The sequence below is a fragment of the Taudactylus pleione genome, unplaced genomic scaffold, assembly GCF_031769625.1.
Source record: "Taudactylus pleione unplaced genomic scaffold, aTauple2 ptg000242l, whole genome shotgun sequence".
NCBI classification, from domain to species: Eukaryota; Metazoa; Chordata; class Amphibia; order Anura; family Myobatrachidae; genus Taudactylus; species Taudactylus pleione.
Window position 1 is genome coordinate 7,897,572 of NW_028284644.1, and position 15,080 is coordinate 7,912,651.

At 42.3% G+C, this 15,080-nt stretch overlaps 1 protein-coding gene across 1 annotated transcript in view; it reads left to right on the plus strand.

Moving 5' to 3' along the window:
* PRICKLE4 (prickle planar cell polarity protein 4) overlaps nt 1–15,080 on the plus strand; it is a 62,960-nt gene that overhangs the window by 24,550 nt on the left and 23,330 nt on the right. Inside the window, exon 3 of the mRNA XM_088479649.1 lies at nt 4,810–4,949. Within this exon, the coding sequence (XP_088335775.1) occupies nt 4,848–4,949 (102 nt within the window). The 5' untranslated portion in view covers nt 4,810–4,847. The remainder of the gene's footprint in view (nt 1–4,809; nt 4,950–15,080) is intronic.

The window sequence follows — 15,080 nt, forward strand, 5'->3', positions numbered from 1 at the left end:
AACTGCTAGATGGACACATTAGCAGATTATATAATACATAACATTTCTGCCTAGCTGGTCTAAAGGTGCGTATCCACTAAGCGATTAAAATGAGTGATTGAACAATAACGACATCGTTATCGTTCAGTCGCTCATTAATCACTCGCAAAACAGGCATTAAAAATGTCGAATACGACCAGCAATGCACGCTCCCGCTGGTCATTTTCGACATCAATCATCTCCTGAACATGCCGGTCAATCTGCCGATAACGACAGATTGTGCATGTTCGGGGATGAGGGAGGGTGCCTGCACTGAACGACATATCGTTCAGTGTAGGCACTATACAGGATGAGGAACGACTGTACAATTACAATGTTGTCAAGTGGATACACACCTTAAGGCATTAGATACACTCTCTAGTAAAGTGTAGCTAACATGAATGTGAATTCTTGATCTCTGTATTTTAAAAAATTGCTTACTGTCCACCCTGGTGCCAGCATAATTTGACTGATGCCATAACATTATCCAGTGTTATGTAATGTTGAAAGTGAAATCCCATGACATCTGAAAAATGGTGTGGCTCTATGGAGAAACATTTTGGTAATACACTCTAATGGAAAATATATGTATTAATCTAGAGAAGCTAGGCAAGGAGCTTAATTCTGTCTGCTATATCACTATAGGAGTTTGAGTGACCGTGGAAAATGGGCAATGTGTGTATACAGTCAGGTGCATAAATATTGGGACATTGACAGAATTTTCATATTTTGGCCTCTATTCACCACCACAATGGCTTTGAAGTGAAATAAACAAGATGTGCTTTAACTGTAGACTTTCAGATTTAATTTGAGGGTAATTACATCCAAATCAGGTGAATGGTGTAGGAATTACAACGGTTTCTATATGTGCCTCCCACTTTTTAAGGGGCCAAAAGTAATGGGACTATCAACTCAAAAGCTATTTCATGGACAGGTGTGGGCTATTCCCTCATTATTTGATTATCAATTAAGCAGGTAAAAGGTCTGGAGTTGATTCTAGGTGTGACATTTGCATTTGGAATCAGTTGATGTCGACTCTCAATATGAGATCCAAAGAGCTGTCACTATCAGTGAAGCAAGCCATCATTAGGCTGAAAAATCAAAACAAACCCATCACAGAGATAGCAAAAACATTAGGTGTGGCCAAATCAACTGTTTGGAACATTCTTAAAAAGAAAGAACGCACCGGAGAGCTCAGCAAGACCAAAAGACCCGGAAGACCACGGAAAACAACTGTGGTGGATGACAGAAGAATTATTTCCCTGGTGAAGAAAAACCCCTTTACAACAGTTGGCCAAATCAAGAACACTCTCCAGGAGGTAGGTGTATATGTGTCAAAGTCAACAATCAAGAGAAGACTTCACAAGAGTGAATATAGAGGGTTCACCACAAGATGTAAACCATTGGTGAGCCACAAAAACAGGAAGACCAGATTAGAGTTTGCCAAACAACATCTAAAAAAGCCATTACAGTTCTAGAACAACATCCTATGGACAGATGAGACAAAGATCAACTTATAACAGAGTGATGGGAAGAGAAGAGTATGGAGAAGGAAAGGAACTGCTCATGATCCAAAACATTCCACCTCATCAGTGAAGCATGGTGGTGGTAGTGTCATGGCGTGGGCATGTATGGCTGCCAATGGAACTGGTTCCCTTGTATTTATTTATGATGTGACTGCTGACAAAAGTAGCAGAATGAATTCTGAAGTGTTTCGGGCAATATTATATGCTCATATTCAGTCAAATGCTTCAGAACTCATTGGACGGCGCTTCACAGTGCAGATGGACAATGACCTGAAGCATACTGCAAAAGCAACCAAAGAGTTTTTTAAGGCTAAAAAGTGGAATGTTATGCAAAGGCCAAGTCAATCCCTTGACCTGAATCCGATTGAGCATGCATTTCACTTGATGAAGACAAAACTGAAGGGAAAATGCCCCAAGAACAAGCAGGAACTGAAGACATTTGCAGTAGAGGCTTGGCAGAGCATCACCAGGGATGAAACCCAGCGTCTGGTGATGTCTATGTGTTCCAGACTTCAGGCTGTAATTGCCTGCAAAGGATTTGCAACAAAGTATTAAAAAGTGAAAGTTAGATTTAGGATTGTTTAGTTGGTCCCATTACTTTTGGCCCCTTAAAAAGTGGGAGGCACATATAGAAACCGTTGTAATTCCTACACCGTTCACCTTATTTGCATGTAATTACCCTCAAATTAAATCTGAAAGTCTGCAGTTAAAGCACATCTTGTTTGTTTAATTTCAAATCCATTGTGGTGGTGAAAAGAGGCCAAAATATGAAAATTCTGTCAATGTCCCAATAGTTATGCACCTGACTGTATGTTTATGGGAGCAATAATATACAAATATAACGATTGGTACTCTTCAACCCAGAATTGAAAATAGAGTGGCTAATTTAGATTTGCATGCACCTGTTTTGCAAAGGGAGCTTATGATTGTTTCTTAACCGGGCATATAGGGCTTGGAGCAACTACAGGCACTTTAGAAATGTAGTGATCTTATCCACCTTCCACTCATGGCTAAATGGCTGTAGATGGTTGGCAAATGGGCAGTCGCACATAGGCTGAGTGTTCTGAAGCTGTGTGGTTAGCATGTATGTGGTTGTTCAGGGTTGTGTGTACGCAGCAATTTATCTGATTTCAGACCGATTTATTGCACCATGTATAGGGCTGGTGCAAATGTTCCTCTGAGAGTGATAATGGCTACTTTCACAAGCGAATGGAAGGGGACGGTGCTGCTGCATAGTTATGACCAGCTCCTGCAGCATTGCATGCTTATTGGTTGATTGAATCAGAGTCTGATTATTCTGATGTTTCAGATTTTTTTTTTAGATCTTTTGTCCTTATTTATTGTATTATTTAATTTTGCTGAATTCTCAATAGCATGAATAATAATTTAAAATGGAACCAATTCAATTTTCTATAGGTGACAGAATCTACTACCTTTTTCATCCCAAATTAAGTTATAGGAACATTTTCTCACTTGTCCATTGTTTTGGGTCTATCAGAATTCAGAATTGGGGGAAAATAAGTATTCTCAGATAGATGTTTGAGGTGGAAAAAAAAAATTGGACTGTGCTGGGAAAAGCATCCCCTGGACTTTTATGGCTAAATCTCAGTTTGTTTTCCATTCACTGCAGGTTTTTATTCTGCCTTTAGATATCAGCAAGACTTAGATCGGTAAGGCATCCTGAGTCAGGAAGGAAGTGTGTGCTGTCAGCAAGGTATCGGAAAGGACACCCAGCAGAGAGAGTGGGCGAAGCAGCGGGAGGTGTATAGGCTGTTACACAGACAGAGCTAGCTCTGTAGTAGGAGATGTGTTGGCTGTATGTTGTTACACAGACAGGACTAGCTGATCTGTTGTAGGAGGTGTGTAGGCTGTATGTTGTCACGCAGACAGGACTAGCTGCTCTGTAGTAGGAGATGTGTAGGCTGTATGTTGTCACACAGACAGGACTAGCTGCTATGTAGTAGGAGGTGTGTAGGCTGTATGTTGTCACACAGACAGGACTAGCTGCTCTGTAGTAGGAGATGTGTAGGCTGTATGTTGTCACACAGACAGGACTAGCTGCTATGTAGTAGGAGGTGTGTAGGCTGCATGTTGTCACACAGACAGGACTAGCTGCTCTGTAGTAGGAGGTATGTTGTCACACAGACAGAGCTAGCTCTGTAGTAGGAGATGTGTAGGCTGTATGTTGTCACACAGACAGGACTAGCTGCTCTGTAGTAGGAGGTGTGTAGGCTGTATGTTGTCACACAGACAGGACTAGCTGCTCTGTAGTAGGAGATGTGTAGGCTGTATGTTGTCACACAGACAGAGCTAGCTCTGTAGTAGGGGGTGTGTAGGCTGTATGTTGTCACACAGACAGGACTAGCTGCTATGTAGTAGGAGGTGTGTAGGCTGTATGTTGTCACACAGACAGGACTAGCTGCTCTGTAGTAGGAGATGTGTAGGCTGTATGTTGTCACACAGACAGGACTAGCTGCTATGTAGTAGGAGGTGTGTAGGCTGCATGTTGTCACACAGACAGGACTAGCTGCTCTGTAGAAGGAGGTATGTTGTCACACAGACAGAGCTAGCTCTGTAGTAGGAGATGTGTAGGCTGTATGTTGTCACACAGACAGGACTAGCTGCTCTGTAGTAGGAGATGTGTAGGCTGTATGTTGTCACACAGACAGGACTAGCTGCTATGTAGTAGGAGGTGTGTAGGCTGTATGTTGTCACACAGACAGAGCTAGCTCTATAGTAGGAGGTGTGTAGGCTGTATGTTGTCACACAGACAGGGCTAGCTCTGTAGTAAGAGGTGTCGCATTTAGGATCAAAGTAAACTAATGACACATTAGCAAGTGAAATATAAACATGATTATTGCCTTTTTAGCTAACACTGTATTATGATAAGGGAAATGTAATGCATAAATATGTAAATAATAAATGTAAGAAAAGACATAAACATCATGTAATTGGGTTGCTAATATAACAGGAAAGCATACTGTTCTACATTTCCCTGTGGCTTTTTGTTTTAAACTACCATACTGCTGTTATATAACTACTGTCCCATGGAACTTACAATTAAATGATCATGTTTTAAGAATGGAAAGCTTTTAAGAAACATTAAACTATATGATTATCTATACTGACTAATGTAGGTAAGTAGTAAGGTCATGTTACAGATTAGCAAACTGAAGTTATTAATCTTTATTTGAAAGCTTGTGCATACCTATAGCAGTTGTGGCTGATCATTGTCTTCCACTGTTAATCTCTGTCTGCTTTGCAGCCGTTCCTTTCATTGGATGCCCTTCTGCGTTTTCCCCAATGGCACCAGATAGTCCAGCCCAGGGGGCTACTTCACTAGTGCACACAGCATCATCTGACAATGATTCAGGCTGTGCCTTGGAAGAGTACCTTGATCTTAAGGTGAGAGGAAAAGTCAATTTCTAGCATACAACCCTCCTTTTTTCAAGCCTCCATGGAAGGTTCATAATTGTGTTTTGAACACCGTAGTGATTGTGAAGAGGGACACTACAAACAGCTATGTGTAAAAGAGAAAGGCATTCAGTGCTTACTGTACATAGGGCCTGATTCACTACGGAACGCTATTGTGATTGCAGATGTGATTACGCACACAGACCCACTGCGATAATATGCTAATGTTTGCAATCGCTATGCCGTCGTAGCCCAACATAAGGGCGCACACTTCCCCTTTCTCACATCCATAATACTTTGCAAAACAGCAAAACCATTGGTAACATGGTTGGGGCCTGATTCGGTACTGATCGCAACTGCTATTGCAGCTGCAATTATGCATACAGTCTCACTGCAAAGATATGCTAATCCATTGCAATTGCTATGCCATCACAGCACAACACATCCTTAATGTTTAGCAAGACTGTGAAACCATCGGTACAATCGAGTGCCATCGCAGCCTCACCCACACTTGCACAAGGTCAGACCTTACTCAGAAATTGCTAACTTCAGCGAGTGCTATGAGCCCTCAACAGGGGCACAACAAGAGGTATGGGGGCCCCCATAGGTCTACTTATACAGTGCCCCTGTAGTTGTGCTAATTATGAAATACCCCCTGTAGTTGTGCCCCTTATGCAGTCCCCATTATGCAATGCCCCCTATATTTCTGCCATGTCCTACATCTGTCACATGCATGGCTCTGCCATGTCCTACTTCTGTCACATGCATGGCTCTGCCATTAACTACATCTGTCACATGCATGGCTTTGCCATGTCCAACATCTGTCACATGCATGCCTCTGCCATTTTCTCCACCTGTCACATGCATGGCTCTGCCATGTCCTACATCTGTCACATGCATGGCTCTGCCATGTCCAACATCTGTCACATGCATGCCTCTGCCATTTTCTCCACCTGTGAAATTCAAAACTGTATGTATTTAAAATACTCTGAGAATGTAGTCAGTTCAAGCAGAAGTGCTCCTGTCATTTTCAATGACTGATTCAGAGATGTACGCTGTTGGCACCGCAGCTGCAAACCTGTATGTAGCTACGGTGCGAATATATGCAAATGTTCCAGCCACCAAGATATGAATTGAATTGCCCACTGGCATCTTTGCAAATCCAAGCATCTGCATACAAAAGTCGCAGCATCGATCGATCAGCCGTCCTGAGTAACTCTATGGTTGCACAAAATGGCCGTGGAATAGATGCCGGGGCCATATTTCTTGTGTTCAGGATCGCAGACGCAGGATGTGACACATCCCTGAAACGGTTGCGGCACGCCTGCGTTTTTAGCCGACACTCTTAATTTCCACCACCAAACACTCCCTTACTGCGAATAAATCCTCAGCGTGAGCAACTATGGTAATGTACCTTGATGTATGCGCAGTGTGACTTAGACGCATGTGGAGATGGCCGATAATCGCTCAACTGCATAAACATCGACATAGCGTACATCTCTGTATCAGGCCCATAGTGCATTGGAGTTAAACATATAAAGGTAAAAACTGATGGGCTATTCCACGCTAATGATCTACAAAAAAGATCTTCTATGCAAACACAGTTAATGTTTCATTGATTGTAACTTATTTTTAATGTATTATGTTGCACTTTACAGAGAATATTTTGGTTATTGTTATCAGTCCTCTTGGAACTTACAATACTAAGGGCCAGATGCAGAGATGGACACCGCGCCGCCGCGTCTGCTATGCTATAAAATGCAAAAGCTTCAGACGGCTTCTTTAGTAATAAAACACTGACTTCTCTGATTCAATTCTGCATCCAGAGACCAACTGCGTGACCATCGGACATCTAAGTAACCCTCAGGGTATCCTGGAAAATCACGCTGCCGGGGCCAGTGAAGAGACGCAGCCACTGGCTTCTGCACCCCCAAAAAACGGGGCCGACACTCAACCATTTTCTGGGATGCTCTGTGTCGCCACCCCCAAATGCCAGCAGCATGTCAGTCATGCTGTTGATTTTTGGGGGGGCACTGCGAGCGTAATTGCAGCCACAGATCTGCACATCAGAGATGTGAGTAACATTGGATTTACGTACATCTCTGAATTAGGCCCTATGGGCCTGATTCAGAGCCGCTCGTAAGCGGCCGCTCGTTCGTTCCGAGCGATGTTTGCACAACTGCGCATGCATACGGATCGTAATACGCATGCGCGAACCAGTCAGTGTGGCCGAAAATCGTTTGTTCGCTAATTAGCGAATGCCTGCTATTTTGAGTGACAGGAGGAGGCGTATGTGGGTGGTAACAGGGGAAGGTGCTTGAAAACGGGGAGTGGAGATCAGAACGCAGGCGTGCTTAAAGGTCAAAACGGGCGTTTTATGGGTGTGCATAATTTAAACAGCAGCGTCATTGACCACGTCACTGGGTTATTTTATAGTCAGAACTGCTCGCAAGATTGCGGTAGGAAAAACCAACCACAAGCACTGCGAGCAGTTCATATGCTGGTCGATGTACTCGATTAATCTAATAAATAGCGGACATGACGTAGGATGAGAGCGGCAAGGGGGCGTAGCTTTCCAAAAAACGACCGCATGTTTTGTACGCTCGTTCAGACCTAGAGGCGTGAACAGACCGCAAAGAGCGAACGGTTCATTTGAATAGCCACCCATTTTTTCTGAATGAGCGAGCGCAAATAGCGTCCGGCTCTGAATCAGGCCCTATATTCCCTATCATGTACACAAATACTCACTGAGGTTATTTTTTTGTCAAAAGCCAATTTTACCAGTATGTTTTTAAAGTGGGAGGAGACTGGAGCACACGGAGGAAACTCCCCCACACACGGGGCGGGATGCATCATTGCAGATATTGCGGTCAATCCAAAATGAAGTTTTCAGAGCTTTGACCGCTCACCTGACCACATATGCACCAAGCTCTGGAATGCAATACATCCTGGTGCTTGGATGCAGTGGGCAACACCATCTATAGATGGCATTGCCCAACAGAAGCCTATAGGCTTCTATTCGCACCTCCCCCTGAGAGAGATCCAATCGGATCCCTCCCAGCACCCCCGTGGCGCATGCATCACTCTACACGACTATCACAAAGGACCAGGAGAGCTGTCCTTTGTTATATTATTCATGCATAACGGCGATATTTACGCCAGCATTGATGCGATGAGTGACAGGATGCATAGCTGTAAATGTGATGCTTAATGCATCCCACCTGCAGAGAGAATTGAACCTCAGAACTGTGAGAGAATAATGCTAACCACTGCTGCTATCTTAACATTGCCTTACAAATTAAGGGGTATATTTACTAAAGTACGGGTTTTTAGAAGTGTAGTTGTTGCCCAATCAGATTCTAGCTGTTATCTTATAAAAGGAGCTAGATAAATTATAGGTAGAATCTGATTGGTTGCTGTAGGCAACAACTCCACTTCTAAAAACCTGCAGCTTAGTAAATATCTATCTATCTATTTCATAGTTTAACCTTTGAAATAAGATGTTATGACCTCATCCAATTGAGGTACCAGTATCTCGGTTTGTCCCTCTGCCAGTTACAGTAGAAGCTTGTTGCTTACAGCAGATATCATTATCACCAATGATTTTTTGGCCATTTTAAGTATAGTTTAAATTATATGTTTTAATTTTTTGAAAAAAAAATACATTAGTATGGGTAAGTACCAATATAAAAAAAAAATCTATATATGTATATATATATATATATATGTATATATATATATATATTCTATATGTGCCTCCCTCTGTATTCACTCTTGTGAAGTCTTCTCTTGATTGTTGACTTTGACACATATACACCTACCTCCTGGAGAGTGTTCTTGATTTGGCCAACTGTTGTGAAGGGGTTTTTCTTCACCAGGGAAATAATTCTTCTGTCATCCACCACAGTTGTTTTCCGTGGTCTTCCGGGTCTTTTGATCTTGCTGAGCTCTCCGGTGCGTTCTTTCTTTTTAAGAATGTTCCAAACAGTTGATTTGGCCACACCTAATATTTTTGCTATCTCTGTGATGGGTTTGTTTTGATTTTTCAGCCTAATGATGGCTTGCTTCACTGATAGTGACAGCTCTTTGGATCTCATATTGAGAGTTGACAGCAACTGATTCCAAATGCAAATGTCACACCTAGAATCAACTCCAGACCTTTTACCTGCTTAATTGATAATGAAATAATGAGGGAATAGCCCACACCTGTCCATGTAATAGCTTTTGAGCTGATAGTCCCATTACTTTTGGCCCCTTAAAAAGTGGGAGGCACATATAGAAACCATTGTAATTCCTACACCGTTCACCTGATTTGGATGTAATTACCCTCAAATTAAAGCTGAAAGTCTGCAGTTAAAGCACATCTTGTTTATTTCACTTCAAAGCCATTGTGGTGGTGAATAGAGGCCAAAATATGAAAATTCTGTTAATGTCCCAATATTTATGCACCTGACTGTGTATATATATATATATATATATATATATGTTCCATATCGAGTGGCACTCCCAACACTACACACCAAAAAAGGCCCTGGTGCCCTCCGTCAGAGACCAACTCGAGAAGGTCCCAATATATCATCCACACCGGCGGCACTCAGGTACATAAAGGCGTCTCAACACAGGGGTATATACCGACGTTTCGGAGCCATTTATTGCTCCATCATCAAGGTCACAAATACAATACAAACATCACATATTTATACAAACACCTCACCTAAGTGGACCCACGTGTTCCCACGTCCGGTTCCGGGTCTCATCCGAGTGACGTCCACCAGCCACCGCCGGCACCCACGTGTCAGCCGCTGGAGAGAGGGGGCGTTCCCAGGATGAGTCACCGTTACCCAGACAACAAGCATAGGCCAAATGCCCATGCCCGATATCCGTCTAGGACAGACTCTAGTCCTGGCCACGTCATCCCACACCTCCAACATAACACACCCACGCGAGCACAATCAGCCGGAAATCTGGTTACACACATCTCAACGGACCTCATACCCAGATAACCAGGGAAACTATATCCACACACATATAAATATACATACATATAACATCATATCATAAAGAATACATACATTTATTAATAAACATCTATACAGAAAATACTAACTCATAGATAGTAGTTAGAACAAATTCCTGCTCGCAATTTAGTATATAATCCCCAGATACATTAACACATAAGCACATTAGCACAATCAAGGGACCCATCACTCTCAGCCCCATATACCAAATCTATTCAAGTATACATAGGTACCCAATAGATTCACCCAATCTATCATATATATATAACAAACTATGCCTGTATAACTAATGTGCCACTTAAATACCTACCACAAAGAACCTAGATATTACTCCATATCGCAACCCTAGTTGCAATAGGTCAATTATAGAAAGCAGTGGAGCCCAAGATTCTCATTTAGACCCCGTGGTGCCAAGGAATCCAACCTGTAGATCCACCGCGCCTCACACTGTAGAAGCTTAAGTGATCTATTGCCACCTCGAAGGGCTTTTGGCACATGATCAATGATCATATAACGTAACGACGACACATTGTGTCCACTTTTTGCGAAATGGCGTGCCACCGGTTGATCACTACTGCCAGAAGAAATGGCAGCACGGATCGCTGACCGGTGTAACGCCATTCGCTCTCTTAGTGTTCTATCGGTCTTTCCCACATATGTGAGTCCACAGGGACAGGTAATAAGATAAATAATAAACCTAGTAGTACAGGTTACTCTATGCCATATCGAATACTTATGGCCACTATAGGGGTGACAGAAGCTGCTACCTGTAGTCAATGAGCGACAAGTCAGGCAGTCTAAACACTTAAAACATCCCAGCTTAGGACGAAGAAAAACGATCAACATTAGTCAATCCTAATCCTGTAACATCAGTTCTCATCACCAAGTCACGAATATTGCGTCCCCTACTATAGCAAGACATGATACGAGTGTCCTGTAGATTTAAATCAGGGTCAGTACCCACAATAGTTCACAATTCCTTGGTAACATTACGGATCCTATTACTGTGAACATTGTAGTGGTTTACCCATGGTATGCATTGTTCAGTCTTATCTGTCACTTTCCGTGATTTAAGTAACTCAGCCCTAGGAATCGTAAGTGCTCTGTCTTTAGCCTGACAGAGACTCTCCTCCGAGTATCCTCGTTCTCTAAATTTTACCATCATCTGTTCTATTTCTTGAATGGCTATCGACTCATTGCTACAAATTCTGCGAGCACGCAGAAATTGCGAAAAGGGCAGACCATATTTTAGAGGTTTAGGGTGAAAACTCCCACTATGTAGAATAGTATTCCTGTCTGTGGGTTTACTGTATAGCCGAGTAGCAATCCTATTATCTACCAGTGTTACCTGAACATCCAAAAAATTAACACTACTATCATCAACAGAAAAGGTAAACTTAATGGGACTGTTAGATAAGTTATGCTGCTCAATGAAACTGAGTATTTCTAACCTAGTGCCCGTCCATATGAGAAAGATATCGTCTATGTATCTGGCATAAAACAGAATTCTGCCAGACACATAGACGTTCTGAAAAAAGATCTCATCTTCTGCCTGAAACATGTAAGCGTTGGCGTACGAAGGGGCCACATTTGACCCCATCGCCACGCCAACGAGCTGAAGATACAAGTCACCATCGTACATAAAAAAATTCCTAGTAAGAATCATTTCAAGCAGATCGATCACAAGGTTAACATCTGGACCAATATATACTGTACTCTCATTGATCAACTTCCTCACTGCCCTTAAACCTTCTTCATTAGGAATTATCGTGTATAAGCTGCTTAGTATAAGCTGCTTATGTCAATGCTGCATAACAAACTACCGGTGGGTATCTCAGAAAGCTCAGAAATTCTGTGATCCAAGATTTGTCATTGTATAAACAAGAGATAGAGAGGCAACTCTCAGATGCACTGGTGTATAGGAAATTAGACAGGGACCCCACAGATATATTCCTTAAACAGCTACGTGAGAAATTGCTAAGTGCAGTTGATCAAGGGATTATTTCTAATGAGTTGTGTGAAGCTTTGATTCCACAGTGTCCTATCACAGCTTTATTGTATACGTTACCTAAGATACACAAGTGCCTGGACAACCCCCCCGGATGACCGATTATTTCGGCCAGGGGGTCGTTGTTTCAGACACTAGCTGTGTATCTAGACACACTATTGCAGCCGTGCATCAAGGAACACCCCAAGTTCCTGTTGGACACCACTACTTTTTTAAATAGAATTTCTGAGCTTTCTGAGATACCCACCGGTAGTTTGTTATGCAGCATTGACATAAGCAGCTTATACACGATAATTCCTAATGAAGAAGGTTTAAGGGCAGTGAGGAAGTTGATCAATGAGAGTACAGTATATATTGGTCCAGATGTTAACCTTGTGATCGATCTGCTTGAAATGATTCTTACTAGGAATTTTTTTATGTACGATGGTGACTTGTATCTTCAGCTCGTTGGCGTGGCGATGGGGTCAAATGTGGCCCCTTCGTACGCCAACGCTTACATGTTTCAGGCAGAAGATGAGATCTTTTTTCAGAACGTCTATGTGTCTGGCAGAATTCTGTTTTATGCCAGATACATAGACGATATCTTTCTCATATGGACGGGCACTAGGTTAGAAATACTCAGTTTCATTGAGCAGCATAACTTATCTAACAGTCCCATTAAGTTTACCTTTTCTGTTGATGATAGTAGTGTTAATTTTTTGGATGTTCAGGTAACACTGGTAGATAATAGGATTGCTACTCGGCTATACAGTAAACCCACAGACAGGAATACTATTCTACATAGTGGGAGTTTTCACCCTAAACCTCTAAAATATGGTCTGCCCTTTTCGCAATTTCTGCGTGCTCGCAGAATTTGTAGCGATGAGTCGATAGCCATTCAAGAAATAAAACAGATGATGGTAAAATTTAGAGAACGAGGATACTCGGAGGAGAGTCTCTGTCAGGCTAAAGACAGAGCACTTACGATTCCTAGGGCTGAGTTACTTAAATCACGGAAAGTGACAGATAAGACTGAACAATGCATACCATGGGTAAACCACTACAATGTTCACAGTAATAGGATCCGTAATGTTACCAAGGAATTGTGGCCTATTGTGGGTACTGACCCTGATTTAAATCTACAGGACACTCGTATCATGTCTTGCTATAGTAGGGGACGCAATATTCGTGACTTGGTGATGAGAACTGATGTTACAGGATTAGGATTGACTAATGTTGATCGTTTTCTTCGTCCTAAGCTGGGATGTTTTAAGTGTTTAGACTGTCTGACTTGTCGCTCATTGACTACAGGTAGCAGCTTCTGTCACCCCTATAGTGGCCATAAGTATTCGATACGGCATAGAGTAACCTGTACTACTAGGTTTATTATTTATCTTATTACCTGTCCCTGTGGACTCACATATGTGGGAAAGACCGATAGAACACTAAGAGAGCGAATGGCGTTACACCGGTCAGCGATCCGTGCTGCCATTTCTTCTGGCAGTAGTGATCAACCGGTGGCACGCCATTTCGCACAAAGTGGACACAATGTGTCGTCGTTACGTTATATGATCATTGATCATGTGCCAAAAGCCCTTCGCGGTGGCAATAGATCACTTAAGCTTCTACAGTGTGAGGTGTGGTGGACCTACAGGTTGGATTCCTTGGCACCACGGGGTCTAAATGAGAATCTTGGGCTCCACTGCTTTCTATAATTGACCTATTGCAACTAGGGTTGCGATATGGAGTAATATCTAGGTTCTTTGTGGTAGGTATTTAAGTGGCACATTAGTTATACAGGCATAGTTTGTTATATATATATGATAGATTGGGTGAATCTATTGGGTACCTATGTATACTTGAATAGATTTGGTATATGGGGCTGAGAGTGATGGGTCCCTTGATTGTGCTAATGTGCTTATGTGTTAATGTATCTGGGGATTATATACTAAATTGCGAGCAGGAATTTGTTATAACTACCTTCTATGAGTTAGTATTTTCTATATAGATGTTTATTAATAAATGTATGTATTCTTTATGATATGATGTTATATGTATGTATATTTATATGTGTGTGGATATAGTTTCCCTGGTTATCTGGGTATGAGGTCCGTTGAGATGTGTGTAACCAGATTTCCGGCTGATTGTGCTCGCGTGGGTGTGTTATGTTGGAGGTGTGGGATGACGTGGCCAGGATTAGAGTCTGTCCTAGACGGATATCGGGCATGGGCATTTGGCCTATGCTTGTTGTCTGGGTAACGGTGACTCATCCTGGGAACGCCCCCTCTCTCCAGCGGCTGACACGTGGGCGCCGGCGGTGGCTGGTGGACGTCACTCGGATGCGACCCGGAACCGGACGTGGGAACACGTGGGTCCACTTAGGTGAGATGTTTGTATAAATATGTGATGTTTGTATTGTATTTGTGACCTTGATGATGGAGCAATAAATGGCTCCGAAACGTCGGTATATACCCCTGTGTTGAGACGCCTTTATGTACCTGAGTGCCGCCGGTGTGGATGATATATATATATATATATATATATATAAAGTATGTCCTGATGACGAGTTTGCCAGTAAACTTGAAACGTTGACTGCTCAGATTCAGATGTGATGCATTTTATTAAAAGACTGGAGAGTGACACCATACTGCTTTGTTATCTAGCTATTGGGTGAGCACCACGGCAAATACTACTACAGAATGGAAGTGCCTACACCGCAGATCTGTATATATATATATATATATATATGTATATATATTCTTTGTATCAGATATTGAAAGAGCTGCTTACGGAAGTTTCAATATAGCATTACATAATATGTGAGTGACAATGAAACATCCTCCTTAAAGAAGCGATTATCACATCCCCTCATATATGGTACTGTTGCAACAAGTCCAGATGTAGACCACTTTATGCTGGTCTTAACCAGTACCTCATACAAGAGAGTAATGAACTTCAATTCAAGAGTGTTACGACTCCCAGGCTAGTCTGGCTAGGTAACTGTTAACAAAAAGGAGAGTAATGTATACAGGCTGGGTCAGAGATGGTGACTGAAGTGCAAAAATCAGGATCAAATACCAGGTCAGGGGCAGGCATGAATTTAAATAGGCTGAAAGT